At 31.9% G+C, this 20,418-nt stretch overlaps 1 protein-coding gene across 1 annotated transcript in view; it reads left to right on the top strand.

Moving 5' to 3' along the window:
• The window catches only part of LOC136270987 (uncharacterized), a 71,327-nt gene extending 62,786 nt beyond the window's left edge, over nt 1–8,541 (top strand). The window contains exons 6-7 of the mRNA XM_066070037.1: nt 3,480–3,661; nt 8,501–8,541. Of these exons, the coding sequence (XP_065926109.1) occupies nt 3,480–3,661; nt 8,501–8,541 (223 nt within the window). The remainder of the gene's footprint in view (nt 1–3,479; nt 3,662–8,500) is intronic.
• The last annotated feature ends 11,877 nt before the right edge of the window (nt 8,542–20,418 follow it).

Genomic DNA, 20,418 nt, shown 5'->3' with positions numbered 1-20,418 from the left:
ATGCGTATTGGGAACCTTTGGCCCGGTTACAGGGATATTTTGAGTTCGGTTAAATCCCAATAACCGGGACTATAAATACCTCCTCACAGATATCTTGTTTGGTTCGTTTTCGGTATGCAATATTTCACAAACTATTTTCTATTAATTTGCATTCATATGCAATTTGATGATGATCCAACACAAATGATCTAAATATAATTTATAAAAACTGTAACTGTTAAGTTACTTGAAATAATTCAGTAAATATATGTAATAATCATTATAAAGTGATACCTCGTTTAATTCGCGAAGACGACGCGTCATCGTGTGTAACTATGTTTTTATCAATGATTTAACAGTTTTCCATCCAATTTAAAGAAATTTGAATTTTACAGGTCCAGACCCCCCTTTCTCTAGATCCGCGCATGAAGTTTACTATATATTCCTACCATAAATATGCATGTCTATATACAAGTGATAAATCCAAAACAAACCTTTGGGGAAATCCTCTTGATATCATTTTTAACAAAACATTTTTTTTTACAATTTATAGTAGCAAAAACACATGTGCATCCATCAAGGCGTGAAAGTTTGTTATGTCGAAGTTACACGCGTGCTTGAAAAGCACAATACTAAAAGTCAAGAACTTTTCATCCTTCCTCCCCTAAAAAAACAACACGCATGAAAAGTTCAAATGATCTTGCATTATAACAAAACTTGCATAGTAAGACACCTTATACCTTACCCGTCTTTTCATTACATACTAGTAAAAGGTTTGTCCTTGTCGCAGGAGGAAACGGCCAAAATTCGAAGGAAAATTCGGAAATTATTTTTACTCAGCACTGTTTTGACGTGAACCTACGGTGAAATACTGTTGTGACATCTGAATCGGCGTCTATAACAACACCCTTTAAATGAAACCTGTTAAAACACGCTACTTTTAACGTATGATGAGATGAGATAATTAAATTCAATGATATACCCTTAAATATACAGCAGAAGAGACAGTTTAGTTGATACTTCAATTGATTAGAAGCGACTCCATTTTGTATAATATTAAATATTCTGGTAATTTTAATATATTAATTGTCTTTGCATGGGGTATTGTGGCAGAAGGTTGGAGATAGTTCGAATACCAAAGCTATAATTTTGAAGAATAAGTGGCATTTCCTGCAAGGCTGATCTGTAATGCGATCAGTATTATCTTTAGTTACTTTTGTCAAAACTTTGTTGGTTTTTATTATGCAATTGGTATCGTAACTTGCCACTGTATTTTTTGTTGTTCGTCATGTTTTTTCGTTTGCAAGTTGTCAGATATGATAACAAAGAGATGATGAAAATAGATATTTATCATAGTCTGATCTTTGTTATTTGCGATAATCTTATTTATTTATTTTCTTCTTAAAAAGCATGTGCTATGTAGCTCTGCTGAACATTAGCAAAATCTGTTTAAAACTAATTAGCCATATCAATATAAAATTACTACAAATTTTCTCGATTTCCAGAAATTGCTAAAATTTTAAAATCAATCATGATCCTTGTAAACATGCTTTAAGACAGAATATTATAATTTGTAAATTGGAAACTTTGATTTACAGTCAAATTGATAAACCATTTTTTGCTTCAATATATAAAGAAACACTTACTTTTAATTGCATTACATAAAGTGCTGTTGATTTTCTTAAAGTCACCAGCATTCTGTTTTCACTGTAACATGACAGCATCCATTAATTATAATCATTGAAAAGATTTATGTATTCTATAACTAAGGCATATCCAAATTCTATATCATTTCATAATTCTCTGAGTACGTGAATTTTTACAATAACGAACAAATCCCGATTCGAATATTATTCTTTACATGTATTTTCATCACATTCGGTATATTTTAATACTTTCTTCCCGGCTTAGCGCTTTCCAGTACTCTCAGTACTTGAATTAATGTGTATAATTGTTAATAATGGTATTGTTAATGCTTCCTAAAAAAAAATTTGAAAGTCAAATATCGAGTTACAAGCACGATATAGAGTTTACATATGTGTTGTATTGGTAGTTGTTTCCACTGTTGCTTGCTTTTGCTGTAAATGTACAGAAGAACAATTTCTAGGATGTAAGGTATTTAATGTTGATGAGCTGAGTTTGAAAAATCTAATCATTTAAAAACTAGTTAAATATTCATTGCTAGATAACAATGAACGTGCAATGAATCAAATTCACATGACTGATAACGTATAAGAAGTCGGCCGTTTTCCATTGAAAACATTTTTTAAGAGTTTATTATATCTGCTGAAAATGATTTAATTTATTTCATATTTTGATAAAGAGAGAAAGAGATTTATTGTACATAGATTCTACAAGAGATGTGTATGAGATTAAAACTACCTTTTACAATATCTTAATAAAACATAAGCTGTTGATTGACTTCAGTGTGAAATTCATAGCGCAATTAATTGGAGTATATTTTTTTTAGTATATTGCCATATTGGCCCCGGCCTTGGGTCTGAACCCCTGACACAGGAGCCTTCATGAACTTCATAATCATACATTCAACCTATCTCCCACTATACTATGATAATTATACATTTTCACTATGTGACCATTTTGCTTCCGCCCCAGGGCCTGACCTCTGACCAAGGAGCCATGAATTTCGCAATTTAGGTGGAAAGCTTCATTTGCGTAATAACTGTCACAGATGACCAGTGACCTAGGGATAATATCAGATCCAGACCCAAAACAAAAAAAGGGAAAATGTCTTTACATAATTAATTTATTGTAATAATTTTAACACAAAAATGTATCTTTGGAAACCAATTGATATGTCCATGGTTTCTCAGTTGGTGTAAAAATAGTTAATTGTGAATGTTGGTCTGTAGAGATTTTGAATAGATGATCCTTAGGATATGATATTGCTGGTGCGGTTCTTTAATGGATGGAGGATACTTCATTCAATAGAAAATTTGTAGAAAATACGATATCGATGTAGATACCAGACAAAAACCCACGACAATATCAGAAGACTTAGACTTGTTATTGTTTAAATGCATACTTCATTCCACAAGTAAGACACCAAACTAACCCGTCCCTACAATGTATGCAAAAATGATATGATAAAAAGTTGTTCATTCAATTTCGAAAACCAAATTACCAGTAAAAATATCATATTATTTCCAGATATGAATTAGATTCAAACTTCTTTAGATGATGATTTCTAAAGTTTAAAGGTCATCTTAATTCAAGCAGAACAAAATTCAAGCAATGTTTTAAAATTTAAAATGACATTATTTTTATTATTAACAATTAAACCAGTGTTAATTCTTATATTTGCCATTAAGCATGAACATAAAGAATTCAAAAGGTTACGTACGTTAAGGCAGTTTTGGGGCGGTTGCAAATGATTTTTATCTTATTTTTGATTTTGTAAATATACTGTCAAATTGCTTTAAAAAATAGTTGTCGTTTTTAACTAGCTAATGTTTTTCTTATTTGTTTGTTTCTTGTAGACGTTCGGCAACAACTGAAGAATATGACAATAGATCGAGAGGAAAAAATGGAGGAAATAAAATCAATTCAGACATCATCAAAACAACGACTTCCTTAATTGGCGTCATACTTCTGCTTGTTATGCTGATACTATTAGGATTGAAACTCTTCAAGTTTTACAAAAAAAGCAAAGAGGAAAAAGGTAAATCAATGTCATTATGTGTAGTTCTCCTCTGATTGTGTATGTTATTTATTTTAAATAATAAAAACAAATTCTGGGTAAGAAGTTCAGACCATAGGAAAGGACTTATATGGCCATATATTAAAAATTTATTAATATCTTTAAAAAATACTTTTCTCTACTCCAATCTATATTTTAAAAAAAAACAACGCGTGGTTATGATTTCCATGAAGCCTTCCTCCAAAAATGTGAAATTCATGACCTTGGCTTGGGATTCAGGTTCTTGGGTAAGACCAATATTGACATTTAGTAAAATGTTTAAAATTGTATTACATTTTCTTGTAACTTTCATTGTCGCGTAATATACAAAAAAATGCATTGTCATTATGTCCATAATGTCCTCTTCTTAAATTGAGACCCAATGCCCATGGGCCAGGGGTTGAGGCTTTTTAAAGGGGAAGGAAACTAAAAATATGTTGTACAATAAATCAATTAATTATCATCTACTATAATTGTAAATCGTATTTATTTTCATTAAAAACCCCGGAACAATGAATAAAACAAGAAAATCGATCGCTTAATTTAAATTTCCCGCCGCCATGAGAGCTGCCATTGAACTTTAATCTATGACGTCACACCATCTATTCCGGTTTGTCTTATCAACATAACATCATGATATTTGCTGTAAATGACAAGTTCTGGAAAATTTGAAACAATATTGATTTGAGACCGTTCTTTTACCTTTGCAAACTACAAACTAACGTCAAATGGAGCATGTTCGTTGAAATCTAAAAGCGGAGGTTAGTGTCGGAGAAATCTCCGCGTAAATGTGGAAATTGTCAACAGATGCCAAGTATCATAGAAAATGTTTGCCGTCGTTATAATTTCGACATGGTAATTCCGACTTTAAAGAATGAATTTTAAACATCCCGATTACAATTATAACATTTATTCAGTTAGCGAAGAACTTGACTTGGAATAAAAAATTTAATCGAGGTCGTTTTCAACTTTGAATGATAGCAGCTGTCATTTACTAGTACTTATGAAAATGCATATATTTATGCATACAATGATACATGTATTTATTCTTTAGATTGACGTGTGAACTCAAACATTATCAATTTTGTTTAGTCGATTATTTGAGTAACAGAAAGGCATAAACCAGCGTTAATTATATTCAGAGCACTGTGTACATTCATTTGTATATGTAAACCAAACCGGAATAGATGGTGTGACGTCAAAATAATTTTTTTTTTAATACAAAAGAGTTCTACATCATGTCAGCCTCCAGTAAATACGATTTCTCCAACTTCAAACGTTCATTAAAGCTTAATTACGTATTTTATTTTCAAAAGAGCATGACCACATGTGATAATTTACACCACTTTAATATGTTTTACGGTGCGACCGTTGGGGCGAGCACAGCATGTGATCAAACAATGAATTATAATAAATTAATAAAATAAAATTAACAACGTGAAATTTGAATGCCAAAAAATAAAACATACCTATTTTTCAGTAAATTTTCATTATTCATAGTTTATAAGATTTGTTATAATTTATCAGTTTTCTATTAATATATAGAACAATAGTTTAATCTCAGATACAATGTTGTTAAATAATAAAGATTTTAATATATAAATATTCATTGCACTGCATCTCCTCTTTTAAAGTTTAATTTTATTTTTAATTTACGCTTTAAAATATTTGCTTATCATGTTAAAAGAACATGGTGTTGTCCCCCCCCCCCCCCCCCCCCCCCCGCATGTAATAAATGGAAGTGAAAATAAAGAAACCATTGAACTACTAAAGAGCTGAAGGATTAGAATTTTCATGATTTATTTTTCTTTTTGCTTGCAAAGATTTTTTGGATGAGGCTGCCATCCACCCACCCACCCCCTTTAAAAAAAGGCGCTGCTACGTATAACGTTACGTTTCAGGAAATTGCCGTAATTATAGTGAATAAAATATTTGTGAGCATTCATCCAAATTAGTGCAATTTACAACTGTTTCCTGTATCTGAAGAAATGTCCTTATTCGTCAGCTGTTCTTTATCTTAGCCTTTGCAAGATTTTAAGAGGATTTTGGTCATTTCAGCAGATTTACAATAACTTCAATTAGAGTAATTTCCCCTTATCAGTGCTTATTGTGACGTCAAAGCTGACGTTGGTTAAGTGTCGTCTTACTCTTTAAAACTCCCCTGAGAAATAAAAGTATGCGAGGTATACTGTTTTATTAACTTAAAAAGCATGATGTTCTTAAAATTACACATCTTATTTAAGCTTTTCAAAGGTTTTACTTTGATTCTCGGGAGAACGTGATGTTGGAACGTGAGGTTGGAAACCATTGGTACTATGAATTGTGGGTCAAAATTTACTGACTCCGAAAAAATATATCGGATCAATGTGTAAACGTTTGTGACGTCACACGATTATTTTTGATTGAAAGTGTACTGAGGTGAACTTTAGAGGTAACATTGACTGTATGTCGCTTACATCGTTATTGTTTTTACTGTCTAAATTTGTCTTGCTGATTCTCGTGAGAGTGTGAAGTGATAAAAATTGCCATGATTACAGGGAACTACTGGGACGATTAAAACGATGCATTACTGGTCCGATTTACTGACGCCAAAAAAATCCGTTGAATGAATGTGCAACTATAGTCCGAATTTTCTATTCACACATGCCTTGCCGGTAGAGCTCGCTTCGCGCTCGCTATTAAAATAAATAAATTATGTTTTTGACTTTCCTTCCCCTTTAATTTTATTTGTGAGGGGTGAGAAATATGATATTCTACTTACTATGTATTTTTTGGTCATTTGAGTCTATCGAATAACCTTATACCGTTGGCCAAGTGTTGTACGTTAACAATTGAATACTTTTTATGTCAATTTTTCTATAAAATAAACTGCACGTACATTAACAAATATCATATTTTTTAAAAAGTTTATAACAAGCACTAACTAAAGAAACTGTTTGATTTCTTCACAAGTGATGGTAAAATAAAATTAAATGGATGGAATACATGCCTATTTCTGAAAAACACCAAGAAAACCACTATTTTCAACTTTCTTGCGTTCTATAAAATATGAGCGACTAAGAATACCACAACAAAATTTCGTCTGTAGTAAGCAATAGATATGTACTTTCTTTGTTTAAATTTGTTTCGTGGTATTCTTAGGGCGCTTTTCATTAACGTTGCCTCGCCGGCGACGTTATCGGGAAATGGTTACGTAAATGGAACGGTTGGCAACGTCACAATGATCCAACGATGACGATTGTAGCTTAAAACGGATACTTATCTTAAAATTTGATCCAGAAACTTTGGCTATTTGCAGTTTTGATGTATTTCAATGTAGTAAGTCAAATTGTAGTTTTAGAAATAATGGTTTTGAAGAATATGATAACCTCGACGCCATATTGTTTCCTTATCGGCAACGGTATATTGCGTTGCCACAATCGCTCGCCGGCGACGCGCGTTCCAGCAATCGGCGACGAAGGCAACACCTGCAAATCCGGCGATGCCGGTTAAATGGAAAGCACCCTTAGTCGCTCATGTTCAAATATCGAAAATTCGGAGAAAAAATCGTGTGAAAATTATAATAATCAGACTGAATCGATCGGCGTAATTTTTTCCGGAAACAAACATTGTGACGGTGAAGCTGAACTTGCAGAAGTTTGGTAAGTGCATATTATTTTATGTAGTTACATATGTGTATTTTCACAAAATTATCAGCAATGTTACTTTTCATTATGATTTAATTTAGTTTTTATCCTTTAAAGTATGAATTTTAATGTGAGGCGGCGTACGTAGCGTTCCTGCAGCACAGCTGCCTACTGCTTGAAATGACTACATACCATATCCTTATAAAAAGTTAAAATTTACTAATTTAGAACAAATATTATTAAAAATGTTCATATGTATTAAAATAGAATGTGTTTTATTATTATTTATTTATGAAAAAATTGGTGTAGGCCCTAAACAAACGCTTTCGTTTTTACAGACGACGATATTGTCGCCTGCTGTCACTAAAGAAGCTATAGTAGCCTATACAGTGAAATTGTGCACAGAAGCCATGTAGTTCTTAGTATCTCAAAGTAATGTAAGTACTGGTTGTTTTTTTTTTTAATCCTTAAAACATTTTACAATGCTAAATCACGATTGTATTGCTGAAAACTAAATTCATCTTCAAACCCCTCGAAATCTATTTTTAGAATGTGGAAAGCCCCCAACTTTGTAGACAGTACATAATCAAAGTATTGAAAGTACTGAAAAGCAGATGGTGATTGTATTTGCATTAAGGTGGAATATTAAACATTACCATATGGATCATTTAAGTCTCAAATCTAAAACAAGATTTTGTTGTTCAAGGAAGAATATATGCTCTTATAATTATTTTATACAATATTTTTTTGTATTTCTGAAAAAGTGGAAATATGTTTGTTTCAATAAATGCATAATGTTAATATCAAATAAATTAATTATACATTTTATTCTTTATTAAAGATTTTTTATGAAAATAAATTAAAACATTCATATTTTTCAAACCTATATGAATAAAAAATTGCAAGTTACCTCATTTGGATTTTTAAAAATGCTTTGTTAAATTGTATCAATCATTATGGTTGAACATCATCATAGCACAGGGGTAAGGTATTGAGCTTGTAAACAGATGTAGTGATTGAGTCAGTGACCTTAAGAAGAATAGTTTCTTGATTAAAATATATTAGAAGAAATATAAGACAATTTAATCAATTAAATTGAATCAGAATAGTGAAACCTTAGAAATATTGCTTATGAATGCATTTAATGGCATATGTTTAAGAAATGTGTTTTGTATTGTTGATTTTTTTTTTTCAGATCATGATCATGGACTCAAGTCAGATGAAAATGCAAAGTAAATGGCCATGAAAGAATATTACAAATAACAGAATTTTTGTTAGCAGGCATATACTGTAAACTAACTTTTATTTGTATGCGAGAAATTTTTGCTAGGGCCTTGTGATCTCGAATATATCTCACCATGAACCAGTCTTTGGCGTATGATTGTAATAATAAAACGTACGTGGATTAGGTTTGCGAAATAAAGTCGTCACGAATAAATGTTAGTTTACAGTATGCATGTATATAGCATATATTTTAAAAATGTGTTGTTTAAAGTTGATTTTTTCTTTCAGATAATGAAACATTAGTGTGCGTGCTAGCCATTCTATATAGCTTGTGTATATCTACTTCATGTACAGATGTTTTAAAATACAATTCATTGTTACAGTATTGTTAGTATGTGTAGCAGATACTGTTGAAATGAAATGTAATTGTCATAACAATAACTTTTTATGGAAGACATCACTTGACACAATTACTTAATTTGTCTTAACAGAGACGCATGCTATTTTGGAAAACAACATTATTTTACATCGAAAAAAAACCCCATTCAAATAAGTTGACAAATTGCCATTTCTTTTGTTTATCAAGGTAATAATTTTATAGCCAATTCATAGTTATGTTTATCATTCATTGGTGTCATGATTGGCCATGCATGTATGTTCATTTCTCGTTTACAGTGCACATATGTACATGTAATTGTTATATGTATTTGCTTATGTACATGAATTTACCATACATTCTGTTGATAGTACGATAAATTCTGTTGATTACGGTATTTAATTTACATGTAGCCTGTTGTGAAGAATTCTTTGATGTGTATACAACATGTGTACATGTACAATCACAATGTTGTTGACTATTATATGATTTTTTGAAACCATTACTTTAATATGAATATTATTATGTTATGTGTGCTTGCTGCTTAAGTCATTATATGTGAAGTATAATGGGTGATACTAATTTTTACATGTGTTTCATTCATGTTTGTTAATACTTTAGGGAGATATGTATCATTCTTTCTTACATGTACAGTCATCAATCATTGGATTTGAAATATGATAGATGATACTATTTTGTACATTATCTTCTCTCTCTCTGTGAACACATATATTCTGGAATGTGTAGCTAGGAAACATGCACATTTCAATATGTAAAAAAAATAAGGGAAAAAATAACTGCAGTGTTAAATACACTAGGTACCTTTTATACCTGTGCATGCTGTTTGTATTTGAGCTAGAAATATTATTTAATTGGTTACCGAAAAAAAGTCCTTGAGGAAATGAATTTCTGAATTTAAATTACGTTTTTCTTTTGATGTGTTAATGTTATTGATAGTTTTAAAAGTTTAAATAAGAAGGATGATAAATACGTAATCTATTGTAACTACCTAAAAGTAAAAGGACAATGTGTTTCCTTTATCTATTTTATAACAGAACCCTCACTTAAATCTTTTGAATTGCATGATTCTACATGTATATGTAAATCAAATAGTTACCAAGAAATTCCTCTAAGGTGTCGAGAGCTAAGGTCAACGCTATGTTAAGCACAAACAACCTTACACATTTACAGATCTATCCATATTCATATGGTTGCTATGGAATTTTTTTTTGGTAACAGGAAACACAATGTAATGAACATTAAACAGGTCGGGTACACTACCTTATATGGATAGCATTATTTAACACGTGACAGTATTTTTGGCAAACAGATTCTCCAATCCAGTGAATGAGTTGCAATGCATGACGGTCTATAACGTGTTTACGATTCAACAAACGCACGTGGTATTTGTCTGTTTTATACACACTATTTAATTGCTTGCCGGAATGTTTGTACACCTTGATTTTTACTTTAGAAGGTAAAAAAAGAAAGATTACGTACCATTAACTTTGTTCCATGCTCACATTAAAAAATAATGTTGTTTTAGTTGATTAATTGTTGCTTCAAAAATGATCAGTATCAAACGACTGACAAACATACGCATACAAGTACAAACATATTTTGATAAGAAAAATTCATCACATTTGTGTATTGGTGACTTTATCATTGTGCACTAGAAATGAATACAGGTAACTGTACATTTTTAACATACGTAAATAGCCACGGTAGTAGAAATGCACAAAAGAACAAATGCAGAAGCGCAAGCTACACTGTATACAGCATAAAGTAGTTTGTCCGTTAAGCATTCTGATGAATGTCCCTGAAGAATATACTCTAGTTCTACTAATGTTGTCCCAAATATGGGGTATCACGTGAAAAAAACAGTACTCACTGCTTTTAATTCAATAGGACGTACCTCTCTTTTGAGCATTGACAATAGGGTATTTAAATAGGTTGATATAAGTCCTCATATGCAATATTTTTTAAATGTGAGCATAGAAATTGAAGTTCAGACATCATTGTCCATAATACTTTCATGAATTCTGAAAAATCATTCAAAATGAGTTTCCAAAAGACAATTCAAAATGGTATATATTTTCAATACGCTTTGTATACACTGAAACTTGTAGTAGCCCACAATGCCTTGCAACTCATTCACCTGATTGGATTGTCGATAAAAGTAAACAGATGCCTAATTTAGTATGCAAATTTATTCCGACGTCACAAAATATAGTGGTCTCGACCTGTTAAAGGGACTTGGACACGATTTGACTTCAAATTTTCAAATTTTATTTTTCAAGTTTCAAAGTTTATACTGATAAATATAGAAGTTTATAATGCTATGTCAAACTTTCAAAGTCAAATATCAAGTTATAAGCAAGATACAGAGTTCATAATTCTTTGTTTTGTAAACAAAGCTCGAACATTGTCAGTTTTACATATGTGTTGTATTTGCGTAGGTTTCAATCAAATGTATCTTTCTTTTGTTTATAATAGTATTTATAAAGATACTGAACAAGTTTAAAATGTTTATTACATGTCATTTTGTCTACGAAATGGTAATTCTCTACATGACATTTTTTGTAAACAACTTTAAGACTCGAGCTTTGTTTACATAACAATCAATTCTTACCTCTGTATCTCGCTTGTATCTTGACCTTAACAATCAATATTTTGGTCAATCATTTAAAATGCACCAGTTAACCATTTTATACACAAAAAATAATGCTAAAATTTTTGATCTCAAATCGTGTCCAAGTCCCTTTAATGTAAAAAAAATATGTTACATTACTTATTTAAAAGCTTTTTAAAGTTTTTTTTATTAAAGGGACTTGAACACGATTTGAGATTAAAAAAATTATTTTTATTTTTGATGTATAAAATGGTTTATTGGTGCATTTTAAATGATTGACCAAAATATTAAATGTTAATGTCAAGTTACAGGCGAGATACAGAGGTAAGAATTGATAGTTTTGTAAACAAAGCTTGAGTCTTATAGTTATTTCTTAGACAAAATGACATGTAAAAACAATTTTAACTAATTCAGTTTCTTCTTAAATACTATTATCAACAAAAGAAAGTTACATTTGATTGAAATTTATACCAATACATGACTATGTAAAAAATGACAGTATTCGAGCTTTGTTTACAAAACAAAGAAATATAAACTCGTTATCTTGCTTATAACTTGATATTTGAGTTTCATATTTTGACATAGCATTATGAACTTCTATGTTTATCAGTATAAACATTGAAAATGGAAAAATAGAATTTGAAAATTTAAAGTCAAATCGTGTCCAAGTCCCTTTAACTTGTATACTTCTCAGAATGCAATCGGGCTTGAAATAGAAGTTATTTAGTTGGTTCCTAAGGAAATTCATGGTTGCCATGGAAACGCTGAGTAAATAATTTTATGCATTTAACATAAAATTTCCCAATTGAATGAAGAGATTTTTTTTCTTAATTAAGACCGGAACCATGGTCACGGTTGTATTGTTGCTAGGCAACTATACTGAAGGGTTACCAAGAAAAAAATCCTACCATGTTTGATTACTGAGGTCAATACTATGCATGGTAGTAAAATGAACATATTTGCTGAGGGGGCCAAAAATGGCCCTTATCCTATCTAGTTCTTTTGATTTCCTTTGCATTGTATTCTTGTAGAAATAAACTATATATATATGTTATGTATATTATGCCGGTATATGAGACTTTGAAAATTATAAAATATTTATCTGATACAGTATGCTGTCAAAAGGAAATCACGTATTTAGAAAGTGAAAGTAATACTTGTGTGTGCTGGCGTTTCATTATATTGTGCTACTAAATGTATTATGCTTACCTATATTGGTCAACTTCATAATGATAATCCAATTAAAGCACAATAATGAATTCCTTAAGCTGATCATCACAAAAAAAATGTTTATGCATGTAAACTAATCCTTTTCTGCATATGAAAAACACATACATGTATACGTATACACCACGTGAAACCCATCTAATTGAAGAGCTGGGTAAAAATAGTACCCGCTAATGAGACCTACAAGCCCTGTGATGTGTACGTAACTTCAGACAAAGATCAGTTATTTGTAACATGCATGTATTTTTATGACCCATTCTTCAAAACCCCTTGCACTACTTTATTGGGTAAAGATTTATGGTGATGAAGGACACCTGCATATTGTAATGTATACTTCCTATTGAAATAAACAATAAAGTCTAAATATAATATTTACCCCTAAAATAATGTTACATAACATTGAAGCGCAATGGGTTAGAGCGTTTACATGTCTATAAGAGCACTGGGGCCCAAGGTATATTTTTGGTAATTTTGCTATTGATGTAAATTAATTTTCATTGGGGGGGGGGGGCGTAACGGTGAGGGGGCATAATTAAATTTTTTATTTTGTTTGTAATAATTATATAAACTATTATACTTTCTATGACATGAAATGTTAAGATTATTGATTAACTGAAATTTCACTGCAAACAGTTCAACCCTAAATTGCACATAAAGTGCAGCTCATTTGTATTATCATATGGGAAGGGATCTCATCCTTCAGTTATGAAAATTATAATTTTTAGCTCACCTGAGCTGATAGCTCAAGTGAGCTATTCTGATCACATTTTGTCCGTCTGTCTGTCTGTCCGTCTGTAAACTTTTTACATTTTGAACTTCTCTAAAACCGCTTATCCAATTTCAACCAAATTTGACACAAAGCATCCTCATTGGAGGGCGAATATAAATTGCAGAAATAAAAGTCAGATCTGTATTCAAAGCGGAAAAAACCTTGAAATTGTAGAAAAGGGGGGTGCATTTTTAAAAATCTTCTCAAGAACTACTGATTCCAATTCAACGTAGTTAAGCATTAATTATCATTATGGGAAGGAAAATTAAAATTGCAAAAATTAAGCGCTAATTCTGTTTCAAATCTGAGTTATTACAAAAATAACAATAAAGGAAAGGCGTGTTTCAATCAGTTTAATAGCTTCGGGTTCGGCATCCGGTAAAATGGGTAGGCAAGACTTAGCCTGGGCAAAACAAATGTTTTGCAGTTATTAATCTGCCAATCTCATTAGAATTTCAGGATATTTGATGGACCAGTATATTTTTATTCGCTGTAAATATTGCTGCAAAATAATGCGTATTTGGAATTGACGATTGCCGATCTGCCCCGGCTTATATTTTGCCACGGCCCGGGTTTGCATACCCATTTTACCAAGACTCGTATTCCATACTTCTAAAACGAGGTTCTTTGTTTAAAGCAGCCATGACATTATACGTAAAAGGGTCGATCTGACTATGATGAATTTGCTTGTTGTGCAACAGTTCGCGTATGAAGGGAAATTTTTGAAACATGCAAAATATATTGGTGCCGATTTTGTGAAGTAAATTGAGGCTAAATATTTCAATGCGTTGACAGTTTTCACACATGACGTTGGTGTTAGCTTGTTCTGATTTTCGTTTCGTTTTCATTATTTATGCTTTGTAACCTGGGAACTATCGTCTGTATTTCGTGATTTTTACGTATCAAATCAAACAGAGACTTCGGTAAATCAAACGGTTAACTGTTTACCTGCGCAAATTAAGCAAAATCTGATGTATCAAAAAAGTACTGAAATACAATTCATTCTATCGGTAATTCGGCATTATCTTAATTTTGCGTTATGGTAGATTAATGCAATAGGTTTTGTTGAGATGCTCGGCATTTTCTCGAGTTTATTCAGTTTAAATAGAGTTTGATATCGCTGACGGAAATATGTAGGTAAATACATGTATATATATGTTTCATTTCGAAAAAATACATTGTGTTCTTTATTTGTTATAGTGTAGTTTCTTGTGTTTAATTGTTAACAATTTCTATTTACTAACCATATTTAAGTGTTAAGCTTCGAATTATAAGCAAGATATAGAGATTTGCTCACAATTCTATGTTTGTACACAGATCTTCAAAACTAAAGATTAAAAAAGTAAAAAAAAAATTGTCAATATTGAAACGCAACTGGTACCTGTTTGATATTTAAAATACACTAGTTTTAACTTTAATTGTAAGGTCTCAGTTGTTTCAAAATGTGTGAGCCCTCTGTACCTGGTAGAAGATGAGTAATGACAAGATTATTTAAAATCAATACAAATTTATTCAGTTATAAATATAAAATTCAGGAATCTTCCTCTGGAGGGTCTCCTTCCTAGGTCTAGGTGCTGTCTTGAGTCTCGGGGTTGTATAAATTATTACCTTTAATGAAATCTATGTACCTAAGCGTAGAAGGTACAGTCTATAGGGGAAGGTGCTGACTTTTTAATAGAAGGTGTAAACAACTACTACAACTAATAGTATATACTTGCACCTTATTAAGGTGCACCTGATGAAATCACCTAGGCTTTTGATGAATTATATAAATATAAGAAACCAAGTTCTAATTCTAGTAGTAGGGGTTGAAAGGTGTTGAACTCGATTTGGTTGCACCTTCTGAGGAAGGTGAGCAGGGATGCTGAATATGATACAGAAGGTGATGCTGAAGATCTACTAAAACCTTAACATATCATGAATGGAACCTATGTTCAGATATACCTATCTAATAGAGAAGGTGCAAAATATTCACCTTCGTAGCCGGGAAGTCGGGCTGAAAGAGCTGAAACTGGCTCATCTCAAACACGAAGTGACCGAAGTGTCTAATTCTGATCGGGCTCGGCCTTATATAGCCTTTATCACGTGACCCGCTAATCAATATTCATGAAGTAAAATGGTGTCTGCGAACGAAAACATTACAGGGTTTCCGCTCAAAAAGACGATGATGCAGCTAACACAAAGTATTTATCGATGTCTTAACAGTCAGACGTAAGTAATTAAACAACGTAGATTGTGTTTATTCCGCCTAAACATCGAGGTATGTAGTATATAAAGCAGAAAATAGTTTTCTGAAGCGGCGTAGTGCTGCGCACGTGTTGACATAACTTGTAAGCGATCATTTTTGGCCAAGAGTACTCAAGACGCATTAATTCATTGTAAATAGAGTTGCAGGTTAGATATAGACGACAGATAGTTGTTCTGGTGTGTTTCATTACTAGTTGAATAAATTCGCCGTAGTATTTCTGCTGGATAGAAATCCTTGTATATACAAAACACTGTAGTACAGTACCGTACTAAAATAAACATCAAGATTTGCATGTTTCAACAAATCCTTTATATATTATAGATATCTTTCAACAATCGTATAGGAACATACTATAACAATATCAACAATAAATAGATAAATAAATTATTTAATCAGCAATGTTTATGGGTCGTAACAATATTTATTAAGAAAATTTTCAAAGTCTGTTCTTCCAGAAACCAACTTTAACAACTTATTGTATTGTTAAAAAGTTAAAAATCTTAAGCTGAATGTAATAAACTCATGTGAACAAAATATGACTCAAACCTATGCGAACTGTGAGCTCTGTATCTTGCTTATAATTCTACGATTGACGCTGAAATTTTGGTTGAACATTTGAAATTCTATATGAATTAGAGTAACTATATTAAATACTTGTACAAACAAAATAAAAGAATGATATTCTGTATATACCTACTCTCTGGGGCCCTCTCTTTATACAATAAATAATGTGAAATCTACATCAATTTTGATAGTTCTTCATACAAGAGTAAATAAAAACGACATCTTTAAAACAGTTTCCATAGTTCTGACACATTTCTGTTGCGGGGATAAAGTAATTATCGCTATTCCTAAGAATATATCAATGCGGAAAAGTATCCGGTTTGTACGCGAGGTAAATAACAGTCATTTAATTAAAATGGAGAAGACAAATTAAATTTTTGAATGTTTTTAATTTGAGGAATTGAGCACATTGAGGTACAATTTTCTTCTTCACATCTATACATGTAGGATTTTTTAAATAAAATACAATAACTATTATATATTTTTTTAAATACAATAACTAGTAAGTAGTTGATGAAAAAAATGTACCTACATGCTCTCATATATTTTGATCGCTGAACAAAGTGGGGGGGGGGGGCAGAACGAAAATATAGGGAATTGGAAGTTGGAACTTAACAGTGTACCCCTTCCAAATGTTTAGTTTTATGAAAATGTTTAGTTTTATATCTTGCGTAGAATTTTCTTATTCTGGTAAAAAATATTATTTCATTAAGGTACAATGTCAAAGATTACGTGTATGCAAAAATAAGTGTAAAATTCGAATACTTTATTATATTTTTTTTTTGCTATTCTACCGATGGACCATATGACACAATATCTTTTGAACGCCCATTGTTGCTCAGGTGAGCGATGTGGCCCCATGGGCCTCTTGTTAAATGTATTACCGGAGCTTGCAAGTGGCCTTCATTTTTAATTAAACTGGTACAAAACAGTGTTATTTAGGGGCAAACACTTGGTGCGAGTATTACTGTCTGATGACACGACTACTTATAATTGTGAAATTCGTGGCTACTTGGTCAGGGATTCAGACCCTAAGGTGGGATCATATTGAAATATGGCGTAAATGCATAAAATCTTGCATTATTTCAATGTCCAAGAAGCCTTCTACCAAAACATCAAAATTCATGATCCCTGGGTCAGGGATTCAGCCCCCAGAGCAAGGCCAAAATGTATGTATAGTGAATTTAAGTTTTGAACATTTATTCTCTCTATCCACAGCAGAGGGACATAACTGAAATGCATTCATTTGATATTCATGAAGCCCTCCACTAAAATTGTGAAACGCATTGCCCCTGTGTCGGGGGTTCAGAATCCTTGGGTATGATAAGTACGCCAACATAGTTATTTTCGCACTCTTAGGAAATGAACTAATACACTGTTATTACCCACATAGTGTACTGATGTTCTGTTCTTAAATTGTGAAATTCACTGCCCTGTAATACTAGTATTCAGGTTGAGGCTTTTTTATTGATTTTTGGTAAGGTGAGGCTAACAAATATGGCAATACAGTGAAAATGAATTGTTGAGGTCACTTGTGTCACTCGGGTAACCTATTTTGCCATATATTAGGAAATCTACTTCAATTTCTTGTGCATGTCTCATTTTACCAAAAATTTGAAAACTTTTGCACCTAGAACTATGGCACATGAATAAATAACCCGGGATGTTCTTCCTCTCACCACTCACCTTTTTATGAATAGTAATATGATATCCCGCGCAAGAGCAGGAATTAACACTTACACATTTATATGATTCAATGTTAATATGTTGAACTATATTTTTTGTTCATTAATTGTTGTATGTACTGTGTCCGTTTTTTTCTTTAATTGCTTTTAGCTCAACTGAGCTGAAAGCTCAAGTGTTCTTTTCTGGTCAGATTTTGTCTGTTGTCCGTCCGTCTGTCTGTCTGTCAGTCTGTAACCATTTTGAGCTTCTATTTTAAAACCGCTTGGCCAATTTCAAGCAAGAGCATCCTTATGGGAGGGCGAATATAAATTGCAGAAATAAAAAGCCAGTTTGCATTCAAAGCGAGGAAACCTCGAAAGTGGTAAAGAAAAGGGAGGTGCATTTTTAAAAAAAATTCTTGTCAAGAACTATTGAGTCCAATTCAATGTGATTTAGCATAAATCATCCTTATGGACAGGAAAATATAAATTGCAAAATGAGGGCTAAATTTGTTCCAAATTTGAGTTATTACGAAAATGATAATAAAGAAAAGGAATCAGTGTAGATAACTTCGGTTTCGGTATTACGTATTTTGAAAACAAGGTTGTTTGTGTAAAGCAGCCATGTTTGACGTCGACGTATGATAAACGGGTCGGTCTGACAAAAATGAATCTGTTTGTTGTACAACAGTTCGCGTGCGAAGGATTTTTTGGAGGCATGCAGTCTGTGATATTACTATGCAAGTATCCTCAAAAATGTAGATTCTCAATTGTTAAAACTGTGAACTCCGGGCTAGTACTGAGACCCCAAGTTGGGTTCAAATTTTAACATAAAAATATATAGTGAAAATGTTTTAAAATCTTCTTCTCAAGAACTACGATGCTCCAATTTGTGATATAACAATGCAAGTGTCATCAAATGAAGTAGATTCTAAATTGTTTAAATTGTGACACCCAGACTAATACTGAGGCCCTAAGAGGGGTTCAAAGTTCAACAAATATATTTAGGGAAAATATTTAAAGATCTTTTTGCAATACATGTTACTACAATGCTACAATTTGTGAGATTACTATGCAAGTATCTTCAAATGATTTAAAAAGATTCTTAATTGTTACAATCGTGACCCTCAGACCAATACCGAGGCCCCAATAGGGGTTCAGAGTTTAACGTAGAAATATATAAAGAAACATTTAAAAATCGTCTTCTCAGGTACTACTATGCTCCAATTTCTGAGATTACTATGTAAGCATTCTCAAATAATGTAAATTGATTCTTAATTATTAAAATCGTGACCCCCAGACAAATACCGAGCCCCAAGAGGGTCTCAAGTTTAACATAGACATATAGAAAGAAAGCATTTGAAAATCTTCTTTAAATATCACCATGCTCAAATTTGTGAGATTGCTATGCAAGCATCCTCAAAAAATGTAGATTCTAAATTGTAATCAAAGTACTGAAGAACTGACGGGAGTTGATTTTATCGATTATTATTTCAAATTCAACGATATATTATTTTGCATGGCAAGTAGTTTCCTACATGTATTTGAATTATGCACATTTTTTTTAAAATATGAATTATTCTCCGACAAGAATTTCGCAAAAACCCAATATGAATCATGTTGTGTGATATTCAAAGAATTACTTCTTTCAAACTACGTATCAGTGATCGATATTTCAAAGAAATAGTATGGATCCAAGCAAAATTGAACTCTAGTCTCGTTCAACCAGACGCTCGACTGCAGTCTCCGTTAATCTACGAAAAGCAATAGAGACTCTATGCTTGTCGGAGATTTACGGATATATTGAACTCTGGCGTAAGAATACATACAATGTACGACTACAAAAAATATCTAAATTGTTCGTATCATTTAAAATTTGAGTATTTACAAGTCATCTATAAATAAGTTTCCTCGAAAAACAATGTTTTAGAATACATTACATCGAATTTATCGATTATTTTCAAGGACTAAATGTTATCAGCGGTGTTAGTTTGTGCTTAGGTCCAAACACTGTTTCACTTTCGGTTTGCTTAAGTAACTGCATAGGAGAGTTGATTTAAAATCAACTCCCAAAAATCATGATGGTCGGACTATTGCTGAGGTCCCAAGTGGGGTTCAAATTTTAACATAGAAATATATAGGGAAAATGTTTAAATATTATTCTTTATTATTCTTATTTATTTATTTATTTTATTATTCTTAAATATTATTCTAGGTTATTCTTCTCTTAAACTGCAATGCCGCAATGAAATTGTTATGCAAGCACCCTCAGATAATATGAATTCTAAATTGTTAAAATGTGACCCCCGGACTAATAGTGGGAACCCAAGATGTGTTTAACATCGAAATATATTCATTTGTTAAAATGTTTTGAAAACTAATATAAAATGATACAATGAACTGTTGTTT

The sequence above is a fragment of the Magallana gigas genome, chromosome 8 (genome assembly GCF_963853765.1).
Source record: "Magallana gigas chromosome 8, xbMagGiga1.1, whole genome shotgun sequence".
NCBI classification, from domain to species: domain Eukaryota; kingdom Metazoa; phylum Mollusca; class Bivalvia; order Ostreida; family Ostreidae; genus Magallana; species Magallana gigas.
The sequence above is the reverse complement of the archived record's forward strand: the minus strand, read 5'-3'. Positions and strand labels throughout refer to the sequence as shown.